Raw genomic sequence first — 15,052 nt, forward strand, 5'->3', positions numbered from 1 at the left:
GCCACATTTATTCTTCGTGCTGCTTTGGATGTTGCCGATGCTATTGGCCGGGCTATGGCCACTTCTGTGGCTCTCCGTCGCCATGCTTGGTTACCTGATGTTGTTTTTCCTGAAAATATTAGGGAGCGTCTGGTCGACCTCCCTTTTGATGGGGGTCCTGCTGTTTAATACTCATGCAGACTCAGCCATCCAGCGTCTTCTTGCGGGGCTTCGTTGTCGTCCTCCTCTTCAGTAGGTGGTTTGTTGATCCTCCGGGTCTTCGTGGGAATTGTTATCCCACTGCTCCTGGAGTCTGGCGTGGGATGAACGTTACACTTTCCGTGAAAGATACTGTACACTCCGGGCCATGAGTTGGTCTACCTCGTTACTTGGCTGCTGGTTCAGCCCCTGTTGGAAAGAGTGTTCTTTTTGGCTGCTTACTAAGCCTACTGTGGTTTTTGCCGCAGGGTTTCTAATTTGTTCTCTGATGCAGGATTTCTTCCCTAAGAGTGGTTCCCATTCTTCTTGGGCCGTGTCCTATCCTACGAGGGGTATTTGTAGCTATTGGATAGCCTGTCTTATACTGGGAAGGGGTGGAAATCCCCTTGCGAGTTCCTTGCCCTTCCTGGTGTTGCCGTATGCCGCTGGTGCGTTTTCTTGGGCAGCTGCGGCTTTGGGCGGTGTTCTGCCTCTGGTTTGCTGTTGGCCTGGTCCTCTGTCTGTTGTCCAGAAGGGTTATTTTCCTTTGATAACAACTTGGTTCGTCCTACTTGTTTCTCCTCTTGTTTTCCGGCTGGTTGCTAGTGGGCACCCGGCGGCACCCACCATTTCTTCTGGTCCACGGCCAAGGGCCTTGGAGTGAGGCCTGGCCCTCCTGCTTCTGTTGTTTTGGGAGCTTTGTGGGACTGTGTTTTTCTCTACCACCGCCTTTTTACTGAGCAGCTGTTTAGTCTGGCCTGTTGACATCCAGCTATGATGAGTATGTCCGCCCTCTTCACTGGGTGTGTTCCTGGTGGAGGGCTCTTACCTTCGCTTCTGCTCACCTCCTTGGAGCCTCTGGGTTGCTCTTCTTCCTTGCTACCCCTCTGCGTTGCCTGTAACTGTTTTTTTGATGGAGATCACTAGTCCTTTAGCTGCTGGCTTTCTTTTGCATTGCCTGTACCTGGGGCTTCCTGTGGAGGTCCCTGGTACATTCGCTGCTGACCTCCTTTCCCTTTGTTTTGCCTGTACCGGGGACTTCCGCTGGAGGTCTCTGGTACATTTTCTGCTAGCCCCTTTTCGTCTTGCCTGTACCTGGGGCTTCCGGTGGAGGTCCCTGGTACATTGACTGATGGTCTCCTTTCGTATTGCCCTTCCTTCTCCTGCTTGGTGAGGGCGGGGCTGCAGCTTGTCGAGGTGACACGTTCCCTGTGGAGTGGTGTTCTCCGCTTCGCTGTGGTTCTAGTCTGCTTGGAGGGGGAATGGGTTTTGTCCCCAGTCCCTGTGGCTCATCCTCTGTTGGGGAGGATTGGGTTATTTCCCTGCCCTGGTGATTTTTTTTATCTTGTCGGGGTCTTTGAGTTCGCCTGGGCTGGGGAGGTCCTCTCGCAGACCCTCATTCCCCTTGGGTATGGCTTGGGTATCTATTCTACGTTAAGGAATCTGCAGCTAGTAGTCTCTATCAGATGTACGAGTTACTTACCTTCAGTCAGGATGTATCTGGTAGAGACGATTCTATCCGCAGATTCCTTCATGACCCGCCCTTCCTCCCTGTTCTGCGAGGGCCCTCTGGGTCTCTGCACTCGCCTGCCTCGGGGTGGTGGCCTTTTGCGAGTGTCTTTCTTACTCCCTCCTTCGGGGGATGCTCGACTTGTTCTATTTTGGACTTTATAAGCACTTCTGCGCCCCTGCACTCTGGTCTCCAGTGTGGGGTTCGCTGCTGCTGCTTCTTCTCCTTCTCCTTTTCCTTCTCCTTCTCTTCTCCTTCTCCTCCTTCTCCTTATTCTTCTCCTTCTCCTTCTTCTCCTTCTCCTTCTGCTTCTCCTTCTCCTTCTCCTTCTCCTCTTGCACTTCTGCCTTTGGCAGTCCTTGGAGTTGAGGTGCCTTGGCTGTTCTCGACTTAAGGTGTTCGGGAGACTCTCTCCCTGCTGATGTTGTCTGAGGTTGACTGGTCATCGCTCTACGTTCTGACCTTGGTGTCCCTTTATGTTCCGGGCAGTGGCTGCACACTTCTTGGTATGCTGTGTATTTTCACATGCTTCTGCCCCGGGAAGGCTGTTGTATTTGTTTGCAGGATTGCTTTCCAGTAGCGGTGCCCTGTTCTTTCATTCCAGATCTGGTGCCCCAGTTCCTGGCTCTATTTTGGATGGTTCTGTTCCTCACCATTGTTTCTTTCCCTTCTGGTTAGCGGGGCTTTTTCACACATTGTTCCACTGTTCTCACAGTTTTTGTTAGTGATGGCTCCGCGTTGTGGTGCGAACAATTCTTTGAAAAAAAATGGCGTAGGCGCGCCGGGGTGGGACTTATTTATCCTCGCTAACGTCACGGACGCGGAGGACGTCGGGGTGGAGTCACGTGGTGCCGTCCGCCCAGCGCGCAGGGATGCTGGATCCAGTCTCACGCCTGGGGATAATTCTACATTAAGGAATATGCGGCTAGAATCGTCTCTACCAGATACATCCTTACCGAAGGTAAGTAACTCGTACTTCAATTCAATTCAAGAATCTTTATTTCGGCAAATGCCATAAAAGAAGACAACGGTAGTGCATAAAAAACAGTGCGAATAGATGACGGTTAAAAAATAGTAAGAATGGTCTAATGGTGTGCTGGCGCTGTCTGTGTGTGCAAAGAGCCACCTATTAAATAACATAACTTATAGTGTAAATACATCATGAGGATTTGACCATTCTCATCCAGATCTTAGACCAGGTTTGGTTTCAGATAAAAGCTTCCCAATTGCCATTTTTCTGCAGTGACATAAAGCAGTGAAGCTAATACTGATCTCATGCCTGTCAGGCCCAACACTTAACAACTAAACTATTATCTGAATGAGACACATTAGAGATAGATTCCTTACCTTAGAATATCCCCAGGCGTCAGACTGGATCCAGAAAGTTTTCGCTAGTGTACCTCTGCGAGTCAGTAGGTGGCGTTGTGCGGCTCCGCATACGTCGCTGGCGTCGTAAGTGCCGAGATGACGTCACGGAGACTAGTTAGGCGTCACCCATGCGTGCTGACGTCAGTTCTTTATTTTTCCACGCCAGTAAGCCCAGATCCGGTTAGAGCATGTACCTTAGTCACTTTTTGAATATTCTTTTTAAACTTTTTGTCTCCCGTCAGTCTGCTCTGGTGCACATAGGTATGCCTGGTTTTAAGTCTTGTGGGACCTGCCTTCGCAATATGTCGGTGGCGGACCCCCACGATGTCTGCCTCTACTGCCTGGAGTGCAACCACGACTCTCGGTCCTGTATGGACTGTCTGGCCATGGCCCCAAAGGCCTTGAGGGAGTGGCGCCGGAGTTGCTTGAGGTCCACTTGTCCCAGTGCCGTTCACGTTCCAGGGGACGCTCCAGAGTACCCTTGCGGGGCCACCATCATCGCTCCTTGGGCTCCAGATCTTCACCCTCTGATTCGGGTAAGAAACGACACAAAAAGAAGTCGAATAAGCGATGGCGCTCTCCAGCGTCCCCCCTCGGCCCCCGGCTGCGGATGAAGGGGACAGGGATTCTGCCCCTGCAGCTCCTTCGGAGCACGGGAGTTCCGCAGCCTACTCAACTTATCCGGGTCCGTTGGCGACTCCCGCACAGGTGCAAGAATTTATTGCTACCATGAACCACCTGTTTAGGCCTCGGGATCCCGCCGGCGCGTCCTATGGCCCAGTGTCAGGATCCTGTCGAGCCATCGTCGCCGCCAGCGGCTCCGGCCCCAGCGCCACAGGATCCTGCGCCACTGGCTCGGGCCACGACACCACACAGTCCCTCGCTGCCGGCCCCGGCGCCACCCTCGGCTCTGCCTCTGGCACCATTTGTCCCGCCCCTGCCCAGGTTCCAGGACAATTTTGTCCCTACCTGGGATCCACATTGGGACACAGCTCTGGTTCGGCGCCGTTTGTTCCTTCCCCGGTCCCTGGGCCGCGGTCTGTACCACATACGGCGGAGGTGGAGGACAACTGGGAGGGGTCGGAGGACCCTCTTGCTCGTCAGTGAGACTCTGAGCAGGACTTGGTGGACGAGTTGGAGGAGGCTGGCGGCCTGGATGTCTCCTCTGACCCATGGTTTTCCTCTGCCCCGCCTTCCAAGGAGGAGGGCGACTCTTACACGGCGGTGCGTCGTCGGGCAGCCGAGATCCTCAACCTTGATCTCCCTAAGCTGGAGCAGTTCGACAAGCGGTTGTTCTTTTCGGCCAGCTTAGGGCTGCATTCGGTAAACACTGCATGCCTATTTGGCCACTCTTCCCACTGGTGTGGGATACTGTTGCACAGGTGTAGCCTCAATGTCCTGAGGAGGAACAAGCTGTGCTCTCCCACGCTGTTGCCGAAGGTAAAGATGCGGCTACGTTCGCCATTTGGCGTGGATTGGACACCACGGACTCATTAGGTAGGGCGATTTCTACTACTGTGGTGCTTGCTCGCCACGCCAGGTTGAGATCCACTGGGTTCTCGCTAGATGTCCAGAGCTCACTCATGGACATGCCCTTTGATGGCACTCGCCTGTTTGGCGATAAAGCCGACAGTGTGCGCTGGAGTGCGCTCGGGCTACTGCCAAGTCCTTGGATCTCGCCACCACGCGCCCGGCCACGTTTACCTTTCATTCCTTTTGTGGGCACGGAAGAGGCACCCTTGCCCGCTCGTTCAGTCAGAAGCCTGCGCAGAGCCAAACAAGGCGGCCGTGGGCGTGGAGGCCGCCGTGGCGGCACAGGGGGCCAGCGTGCGGGTCAGTCCACTTCCGCTCGCGCAGCATCCGCATCAATGCCTTCCTAGTCCGAGCTTTGGGGTGTACCCCACGCCTGTGGGCGGCAGTATTCAACATCACCTGCCCCAGTGGTGTTCTGTCACTTCTGACAAGTGGGTGCTGCAACTCGTCCGGAGGGGTTACTCCCTCCCCTTCGAATCGATCCCCTCAGCCATGCCTCCTCAGTTCCAGTGCATGTCAGGGGATCACTTTGCGCTTCTCCAACAGGAAGTTATGGCCCTCTTGGCCAAGGGGGCCATCAAGCGCGTTTCTGGGCCCGAAGTAGGACGTGGTTGTTATTTCCACTACTTTCTGGTCCCAAAGAAGTACAAAGGGGGCTTCCGCCCCATCTTGGACCTCAGGAATGTCAATCGCTTCCTCCGGAAGGAGAAGTTCAAGATGTTGACTCTGGCTCAGTTCTTGGCTGCCCTCGACCCTGGAGACTGGATGGTAGCGTTGAACTTGCAGGACACATATTTTCACATCCCTGCCCACCGGCGTTACCTGCAGATCACGGTAGGCCAGGAGCATTTTCAGTTTGCTGTGCTCCCCTTCAGCCTTACCAGTGCCCCTCAGGTGTTCACGAAAGTGATGGCGGTGGTCGCAGCTCACCTACGCAGGTCAGGGGTGTCAGTCTTCCCCTACCTCGACGACTGGTTGTTGAAGGGGGGCTCGCCCCAAGCAGTTGTCACCCACCTGAAGACTACGGCCGACCCTACTGCATTTGCTGGGGTTCTCCATCAACGTGTTGAAGTCGCACCTGAGTCCCTCTCAGAAGCTCCCTTTAATCGGAACGGTTCTGGATTCAACGCGGTTTCGGGTTTATCCTCCCGAGCAGCGAGTCCGGGATATTCAGGCTACGATTCCGATCTTTCAGCCTCTATCCGGAGTTTCAGTCAGGATGACCCTCCGGCTCCTGGGCCTGATGGCCTCCTGCATCCTGCTAGTGCAACATGCCAGATGGCATATGTGGGCTCTGCAGTGGGTCCTGAAGTTCCAGTGAGCACAGCATCAGGGCAACCTGTCTGATCATGTCCAGATCACGGAGGGCACTGCACAACAATTGCAGTGGTGGCTCACGAATCGCGATTGGGTCAGTGGCATAACCCTCTTCCTTCCTCAACCGGAGCACACAGTGGTGACGGATTCGTCCCTCCTGGGATGGGGAGGCCACTTGAGAGAGGCAGAGATCAGAGGCCTCTGGTCTCCGGCGGAGTCCCGGATCCACATCATCTTTTGGAGCTTCCGGCGATCCGACTTGCACTGAAAGCATTCCTTTCCTCTGTCCGGAGAAGTGTGGTGCAGGTGTTCACGGACAACACCACCGTCCTGGACCCTATGTCAGGCTGGAACATCAAGGCATTACCTAGGTGGTTCAACACTTGGTAGGTTCTCTGACCGCCAGGGCGGACTAACTCAGCAGCCGGTGCTTGATGGATCATGAATGGCATCTGAACTCGGACGTGGCACAAGGTCTCTTTCAGCAGTGGGGAGAGCCTTGGTTAGATCTATTCGCCACCGAAGAGAACACGCAATATCATCAGTTTTGCGCATTGGAATTTCCAAGGTGGCACTCGCTCGGCGACACTTTTAATCGCAAGTGGAGTTGCAATCTATTGTACGCCTTTCTGCCCGGAGTGCGGAAGAAGATTTGGCGCGACCGGGCCCAAGTCATTCTTGTGGCTCCGAAGATTCAGGTATTCTGAGCTACTCAACATGGCGATTGATTCCCCGATCTGACTGCCTCTTCGGGAGGATCTTCTATCGCAGCAGCAGGGGACGATCCTCCACCCGAACATGTCCAGCTGCCACCTCCATGCGTGGAGATTGAGCGGGGGCAGTTGACAGCTTTCGATCTTCCTCCCGAAGTCTGCGATGTTATTCTGGTAGCCTGGCGTCCATTCAGTAAGACGGTATCCGCCTGACGGTGGAACAAATTTGTGGCATGGTGCACAGCCAACTCTGTGGATCCCCTTTCTGCCCCTCTTTCCGAAGTCCTTCTATTCCTTCTTTCTTTGGCCCAGAAGGACTCTGCTCTGGGCACTATCAAAGGTTATCTGTCGGCCATCTCCGCCTTTCTACGGCTTCCAGATCAGCCTTCTCTTTTTTTAAGTCTCCAGTTGTTAACCGTTTCCTGAAGGGCATTACACACACGTTTCCTCCTGTGCCGTTCATCATGCTTCAATGGGACTTAAATCTTGTCTTGACATATCTGATGTGCGGGCCCTTCGAGCCCCTTCATAACTGTCCTTTGTGTCTTTTTACTCTCAAGACGGCTTTCCTGGTAGCTGTCACCTCTGCCAGAAGAGTGTGTGAGCTCCAAGCTCTTTCTTCCAAACCTCCTTTCATTTCTGTTCGACTGGACATGGTGGTTTTAAGGACCCGTCCTTCTTTCCTCCCAGTGGTTGTCACGCCCTTCCACATCGGACAGACCATCACTTTGCCCACCTTCTTTCCGCCTCTGCATCCTTCAAAAGAGGGAGAAAGGCTTCACCAAAACGCGCGCTCCCGTTCTATCTTAAGCACACACAACAGTTCCGGGTGGATGACCAGCTCTTTGTTGGTTACGTGGGCGCCAAAAAAGGTTGGGCCCTACTCAAGCGGACCATCTCTCGGTGGGTCATTCTGTGCATCAAAGCATGTTACTCGTTGGCTAAGAAGGAGCCTCCTGTGGGGCTGCGTGCCCATTCTACCAGGGCCACGGTAGCCACTACAGCCTTCCACATTGGGCAATCCATCACCCTACCCACCTTCTTTCCGCCTCCGCATCCCTCGATAGAGGAAGAGAGGCTCCACCGTCTGGACCCAAAACGTGCTCTCTTGTTCTATATGGATCGCACACGCCAGTTCCGGGTGGATGACCAACTCTTTGTTGGTTACGTGGGCGCTAAGAAGGGGAAAGCGGTGCACAAGCGGACCATCTCGCGGTGGATCATCTTGTGTATCCAGGCGTGTTACTCCTTGGCTAAGAAGGAACCCCCTGTTGGGCTGAGGGCTCATTCCACTCGGGCCACAGCGACTACAACTGCCTTGGGCTGAGGAGTGTCCTTGCAGAACATTTGCCAGGCAGCTACGTGGGCCTCGCTGCACACGTTTGCAAGACACTAGTGCCTGGACAGCCAAGTCTGGAGGGATGGCTTCTTCGGCCGTTCCGTCCTCCAGGACTTTCTGGTGTGATTATTGGTTCGCAGACCCACCACCAGGGTTGGTATTGCTGGGGTATCTATTCTAAGGTAAGGAACCTATCACTAACGTGTCTCTTTCAGATGCACAAGTTACTACTTGTGTAACGATATATCTGTAAGAGACATTAGTTAGTGATAGATTCCTTACCGACCCACCCATACTCCCCGTTCTGCGAACCGATATCTAGGGTTAAGATCATCCCCTTTCAGGGCCCTAGTTTCAAGTCACCCGTGTTGGTTTTTAGCATAGCTCTGCGTTTCTGGCGCGGAAAAGCTGTGTCTAAGAACTGACGTCAGCACGCGGAGGCGGCGTCTAAGTACTCCGACGACGTCATCAAGGCGCCGACGACAGGCGCGGAGCCGCGGACAACGCCTACCGACGCGCAAGGGTACTGCTACGCAAAAACATCTGGATCCAGTCTGACGCCTGGTGATATTCTAAGGTAAGGAATCTATCACTAACTAATGTCTCTTACAGATATATCGTTACAAAAGTAGTAACTTGTGCATCTGTAAGAGACATTAGTTAGTGATACATTTCTTACCGCCCCACCCATCCTCCCTGTTCTGCAAACCGATTTCTAGGGTTAAAGAAAAAATCCTTTCAGGGCCCTGGTTTCTTGGCACTAATGGTCAGTTTCTTGCATGGCTCTGCGTACCTGGCACAGAAAGTCGTGTACAGAACTGACGTCCGCACGCGTGGGTGGCGCCTAAGTAGTCTCCATGACGTCATCTCGGCGCTTACGACGCCAGCGACGGATGCGGAGCCGCACAACGCCGTCTACTGACTCGCCGCAGTACTGCTATTGAAAACTTTCCGGATCCAGTCTGACGCCTGGGGATATTCTAAGGTAAGTAATCTATCACTAAATAATATCACTTACAGATATATCGTTACACAAGTAGTAACTTGTGCTACAGTGAAAGTTAAATGTTCAGTGGCGAACACTGCTATTGGCTTAGCTTGCAAAAATACAGAAGGCCATGCACTGTGACGTAAGAAAACATTTAAAAAGAATTGAGATGAGTACAATTAATGCCTTCATTTTTCTAACCACCAGGAATTACTTCAGGAAGAAACTCGTCAGAAGCTAAATATGAGTAGCAGAATCAGGCAGTTGGAGGAGGAGAAGAACACTCTTCAAGAACAACAGGAGGAGGAGGAAGAGGCTAGAAAGAATCTGGAGAAACAGATAGTCACCCTGCAGGCACAAGTATGATAACGCTGGATAATGTACATTTGCCAAACTTCTCCTTGATGGTATTTTTTAATTTAATTATGTAATTAGTCAGATGATACCATTAAATACTTAATGGTTGTGGTCTAAGAAAAGGAGCTATGTTGTCTCAAAAAGCTGCACCTTGTAATAGACATTTTTAACCCAGTTGGTCCCATTAAATGAGTTTTACAGTGTAAAGAATAGTTTCACTAACTAAATTATGTAAATATGTAGGCTAATGCAAAGTGAATACTTACCCCATTCTTTATTTTCATATTCATATAAAGTACAAATATGTTGTTGTTGCGATTCAACTGATTCTGGGTTGTCTTAATGTGGCACTAAGAGCTGCAATGTTGATGAGCAATCTCTGAAGGAAAGCCCATTCTGGCTATTTAGCGATGAATGTAAAATATTGCTCCTTGGTGTTTTGTCTTTAGTAATGCAGGGAGGTTTTTCAGGTCTGTTTTCTGTATTCCATCCTCTCTCTCTACTAAAACATATGTTTGTTTGTATGCAAATCCTAGCTTATGGAAACAAAGAAAAAAGTTGAAGATGACGCAGGCACCATAGAAGGCTTGGAGGAAGTGAAGAAGAAGCTTCTGAAGGACATGGAGTTGTTGACCCAGAAACTTGAAGAGAAGGGAATAGCCTTTGACAAACTTGAGAAGACCAAGAACCGGCTGCAGCAGGAGTTAGACGATCTTGTAGTAGACTTGGACCATCAGAGGCAGATTGTTTCCAACCTAGAAAAGAAACAGAAGAAGTTCGACCAGGTAGCCCTGATTCTCAATTTTTGTTATTTGTATTCCAGTTTTGCTTGTGATTGAATATTGAGATTAGATCATGAAACACCCCCTTCCTTATTGCATAATTTCTGGATATAACATGCCCCAGTCTTAATGAGTGATTACACTGACCAAGAAGTTCATCATTCTGATTGGGGAGTGTTGCACTGAAATTGAAGCTGAAATAAAAGATTAAAACATAGCCAATTTGGTCCGACAGATTGGGAAATTCACACTTTTTAATCAGAAAAACTTGGATTTGTCTAATTTCGTTTGCCTGGACAACAGAATGTTAGTGTCTCTATAGTTTTTGGATTTCAGTTGTTAAAATGTAAACACTTTTGCTTCCACATTGAAGAACTTGTGAGTTAATATATAGTGTAAAAGTAATATATTACCTACACACTGGTTCTAGTATTTTTGCAATTGTCATTGTATTTTAAAGGCATTTGTTGATTGCATCCTAACTAGTTTGATCTCTGCTTGGTAGATGCTGGCGGAGGAGAAGAACATTTCTGCACGCTATGCAGAGGAAAGAGACAGGGCTGAGGCTGAGGCAAGAGAAAAGGAGACCAAGGCCCTTTCATTGGCACGTACCCTCGAGGAAGCTTTGGAGGCCAGGGACGAGTTTGAAAGAGCGAACAAGCAGCTGAGGACAGAGATGGAGGATTTGATGAGCTCTAAAGATGATGTAGGCAAGAATGTAAGTCTACTCTGTTGCATTTGAAAGATAAAATAGCATTTTTCTTTTCATTATTTCCATTGATGTAATAAGTTTGATCTGTAGCTGTTCTCTGCTCTTGAAACACCTTAAAATTACATTGATACCACAACGAATATACCAAGTTTTTAGAAGTCTCATGAAAAATAAGCTGTTCAGACTGGTTTTTAGTTGACTTATCACTGTATGTAAAAGAGATAATTCTGTCATAGGGATCTCCCACTTATTCCAGGCTGTACTGCAAATACCTTTTCTACTTCAAATATTCAACATTTTTTCCATAAAATTTACCTTGACAATTGTCATGCCTTGAAACATTCCCCAAACATCTGGCGAAACGCCAGAGATAATAAAACTACAGCCTCATTGGGACCCTTCCTATTCCTGAAACTGGCCTAATTGGTAAGCAATACTTAGTTTCTCACCATGTGATTTTACCAATGCAATGTAAAAATGGATTTGAAATCAAGCTCTCTGAAGTAGCAACAAGATGTTGTTTGGTAATATACAAAAGAAATTAAATCAAATAATCCATTATATTTTTCATATGAAGGTGAAAATAAATGTTGAAAGCAAAATAATGGTTACCAGTAACCTGATTTAATTTTTTTTTCTCTAGACGAATACTAGCTTGATTTATATTAATTGGTTCGTTCATCTTCAGACCTGCCTTTGTCTCCAATTGTGTACTGTTTCTGAAAATGCAGTACCTTGATTCATTTTCAATATTAATTTTATTGCACTTCCTAGGTTGTTTTTTTTGTAAACGGGAAACCTTTACAACTAGTTAAGGTTTAACAGTGGTCACCATGCCATGCCATGTCAGATTCAAAATAAAACAAAGAACTAAATTAAATCTGCTTCATTTTCTGAAGGTCCATGAGCTTGAAAAGTCCAAACGCACATTGGAGCAGCAAGTGGAAGAGATGAGAACCCAGTTGGAAGAGTTGGAAGATGAGCTTCAGGGCACAGAAGATGCAAAACTACGCCTAGAAGTGAACATGCAGGCCATGAAAGCACAGTTTGAAAGAGACCTTCAAACTAGAGATGAGCAAAATGAAGAGAAGAAAAGAATGTTGGTTAAACAGGTATGCCTGCAGCAGAAAATCTAAATCCTGAACATGGACTCTTTGTATGGGTATATTAGATTTGGTTTGTATTAGATTTCAGCAGTGTGGAATTTGCAACAGCAGGATGGACCAGGATTAACTATTCTGGTATCTTCAATGTTTTTAAATATTGTATATCTCTGCCACATGTGCAATCTCAAACCAGTTTCATAACAGTGAGAAAATCTCCAAACAAATCAAAACATAGTGCATACATATAACATTTGCTTTCCATATTTCGCCTTCTAATACAAATGTATAAATGTACAAGAAAAATTTTAAAAAAATCGTTCCAAAATTGACAAGCATTGGCTTGCATTCTGAGTCCAATTAGCCTGTTTCACTTAAAAAAATACCAGAATGCTTTCTATGTACATTGCAGCTGTGAGATACGATAAAGGGTCAGATTTACAAAGGGTTTTTGTGGTCCCCTCAGATTCAGTAACACTCAGGGGTTGCTACACATGCAATCCACTAATCCCATTTTGCAATACGGAAATGTATTTCCAGAAAGCAAAATTATTTTAGAAATAATTAATAAATCCGTTTGGAAAGGGCATGTCAGTGGCATTCCTTCCAAATTACAAGTTGGTAACCTATGTTTCTGATAGAGGCTTCTAGCTGCAGAATCAATCACCTATTGAATATTCCCCAGGAGTCAGACTGGATCTGGATTGTTAAAGTCTAGAGAGAGGCCTATGCCTGTTGATCAATTGCAGTAAAATGGATAATAATTTCCAAACTTCAAGGTTCTTTTGTACTTTTTAAGCAAAATGTGCAGTTTTCATTATTCATTCCGTCAGTAGAATTACACAGAGAACAGCCGACACTTGTTTCACCTGATTGGCCAGCATGCTGAGGAATTTTTCAAGACAAGAAAATCTCATTGTGGTCCTGTAATTAGAATAATCTGTAAAGAAGTGGTCTCTGCGGTCCTGGAACTATTATCACTGGATCAGGAAACTTTTCCATAGTACCTCTGCGTGCCGGGATGTGGTGCGGATCTGAAAGAGACACGTTAGTGATAGATTCCTTACCTTAGAATATCCCCAGGGGTCAGACTGGATCCGGAAAGTTTTGCTAGCAGTACCTCTGTGCGTCAGTAGGTGGCGTTGTACGGCTCCGCGTCCGTCACTGGGCTCGTAAGCGTCGAGATGACGTCACGGAGACTACTTAGGGGCCACCCATGCACGCTGACGTCAGTTCTTTCTTTTTATGCGCCAGTAAGCGCAGATCTGGTTAGAGCACGTACCTTCGTCACTTTTTGACTACCATTTTGGGACTTTTGCCTCTTGTGGTTCTTCTCTGGTGCACGTAGGGATGCCTGGGATTAAGTCCTGCAGGGCCTGTTGTAGCAATATGTTGGTGGCGGACCCCCATGACGTTGTCTCTACTTCCTGGAGCACGACCACGACTCCCGGTCATGTTTGGATTGTCGGGCCATGGCCCAAAGGCCTTTAGGGAGCGACGCTGTAAGTTGCTTGAGGTTCGGCACTCGTCCCAGCGCCGCTCTCGGTCCAGGGGCCGTTCTAGGGAGCGTTCGCGGGGCCTCCATCATCGCCAAGTCTTCACCCTCGGATTTGGGTAAGACACGACACAAAAAGAAGTCGAAGAAGCGTTGTCACTCTCCGACGTCTCCCCGTCGGTCCCCGGATGCAGACAGAGGGGACAGGGGTTCAACCCCTGCGGCTCCTTCAGGGCCGGGGAGTCCCGCAGCCTACCTGCCTTACCCAGGTCTGTCGGCGACTCCCTCACAGGTGCAAGAGTTTCTTGCTGCCATGGACCGCCTGTTTAGACCTCGGGCTCCCTCCGGTGCGCCTTTGTGCCCCGCGGTCCAGTGTCAGGATCCCACTGGGCTAGTGGCTCTGGCCCCGGTGCCGCAGGATCCTGCGCTGCTGGCTCCAGCCACGGCGCCATGAGGTCCCGCGCTGCGGGCCTCTCAGTGGATGCCGTTGGTTCCGCCTCTGCCCTAGTTCCCGGACAGTTTTGTCCCCACCTGGGATTCGAATAGGGACACAGCACCGGTTCAGCGCCGTTCCCGACGCCGTTTGTTCCTTCCCTGGTCCCTGCCCCGCCGCCACATACAGCGGATGTAGAGGACGACTGGGAGCGGTCCGAGGGCCCTCTTGCCAGTCAGTGTGACTCTGAGCAGGATTGGGCCGATGACTTGGAGGAGGCCGGCGGCCTCAACGTCTTCTCTGACCCGGGGTTTGCCTCTACCCCGCCCACTATGGAGGAAGGTGCCTCGTACACAGTGGTGCTCCGTCGGGTCAGCTTATGTCCTTAACCTTGATCTCCCTACGGTGGCCCTTAAGACTAATCTCCTCACTAAGGTGCTCCAGTCGGCGTCCACTCCATCTGAGCCGCTGCTGCCATTTGACGCCCTCACTAACGTCTTGTTGGGCACTTGGTCGCGGCCGGCCGCCGGGGCCCGTGTTGTCAAGAACGTCGCCAGGTGTCGTCGCCCGGCGCCGGGTGACCCTGCCTTTCTGACCACTCATCCTATGCCCTAGACCCTGGTCATTTAAGCATCAACGTTCCAGAGTGCCTTTCCCACAGCTCTGCCGTACAAGGATTCTAAGAGGCTGGATCAGTTTGGCAACCGGTTGTTCTCCTCTGCCAGCTTGGGGCTGCGGTCAGTGAACACTGCATGTCTGTTGGCCGCTATTCCCATGCAGTGTGGGATACCGTTGCTCAGGTATTACCTCAGTGCCCTGAAGAGGTCCAAGCTGTGCTGCCCCAGGCTGTGGCAGAGGGTAAGGACGTGGCTAAATTTGCCATTCGTTGTGGCTTAGACACTGCGGACTCCCTTGGTAGGGCAATTTTCACGACTGTGGTGCTTCGTCGCCAAGCCTGGTTGAGGTCTGCCGGGTTCTCCCCGGACGTCCAGAGCTTGCTCATGGACATGCCCTTTGATGGCACTCGCCTGATTGGTGAAAAGACCAACAGTGCGCTGGAGTGTTTTAAGGACTCTCGTGCTACAGCCAAGTCCTTGACCCTTTCCACCACGTGCCTGGCCACGTCTACTTTTCATTCCTTTCGTGGCCATGGAAGGAGCGGCCCTGCCCGCTCCTTTGGGCAAAAGCCTGCGCAGAACAAAACTCAACGTGGCCGTGGGCGTGA

At 50.1% G+C, this 15,052-nt stretch overlaps 1 protein-coding gene across 7 annotated transcripts in view; it reads left to right on the forward strand.

Annotated features, from left to right (window-relative positions):
* MYH10 (myosin heavy chain 10) overlaps positions 1–15,052 on the forward strand; it is a 1,221,191-nt gene that overhangs the window by 930,530 nt on the left and 275,609 nt on the right. For all 7 annotated transcript variants that reach the window (XM_086930637.1, XM_086930640.1, XM_086930641.1 and 4 more), the window contains 4 exons: positions 9,153–9,305; positions 9,839–10,087; positions 10,590–10,802; positions 11,696–11,908. In XM_086930637.1, coding sequence (XP_086786763.1) covers positions 9,153–9,305; positions 9,839–10,087; positions 10,590–10,802; positions 11,696–11,908 — 828 coding nt within the window. The remainder of the gene's footprint in view (positions 1–9,152; positions 9,306–9,838; positions 10,088–10,589; positions 10,803–11,695; positions 11,909–15,052) is intronic.

Source organism: Lissotriton vulgaris, chromosome 7 (genome assembly GCF_964263255.1).
Source record: "Lissotriton vulgaris chromosome 7, aLisVul1.2, whole genome shotgun sequence".
Lineage (NCBI taxonomy): Eukaryota > Metazoa > Chordata > Amphibia > Caudata > Salamandridae > Lissotriton > Lissotriton vulgaris.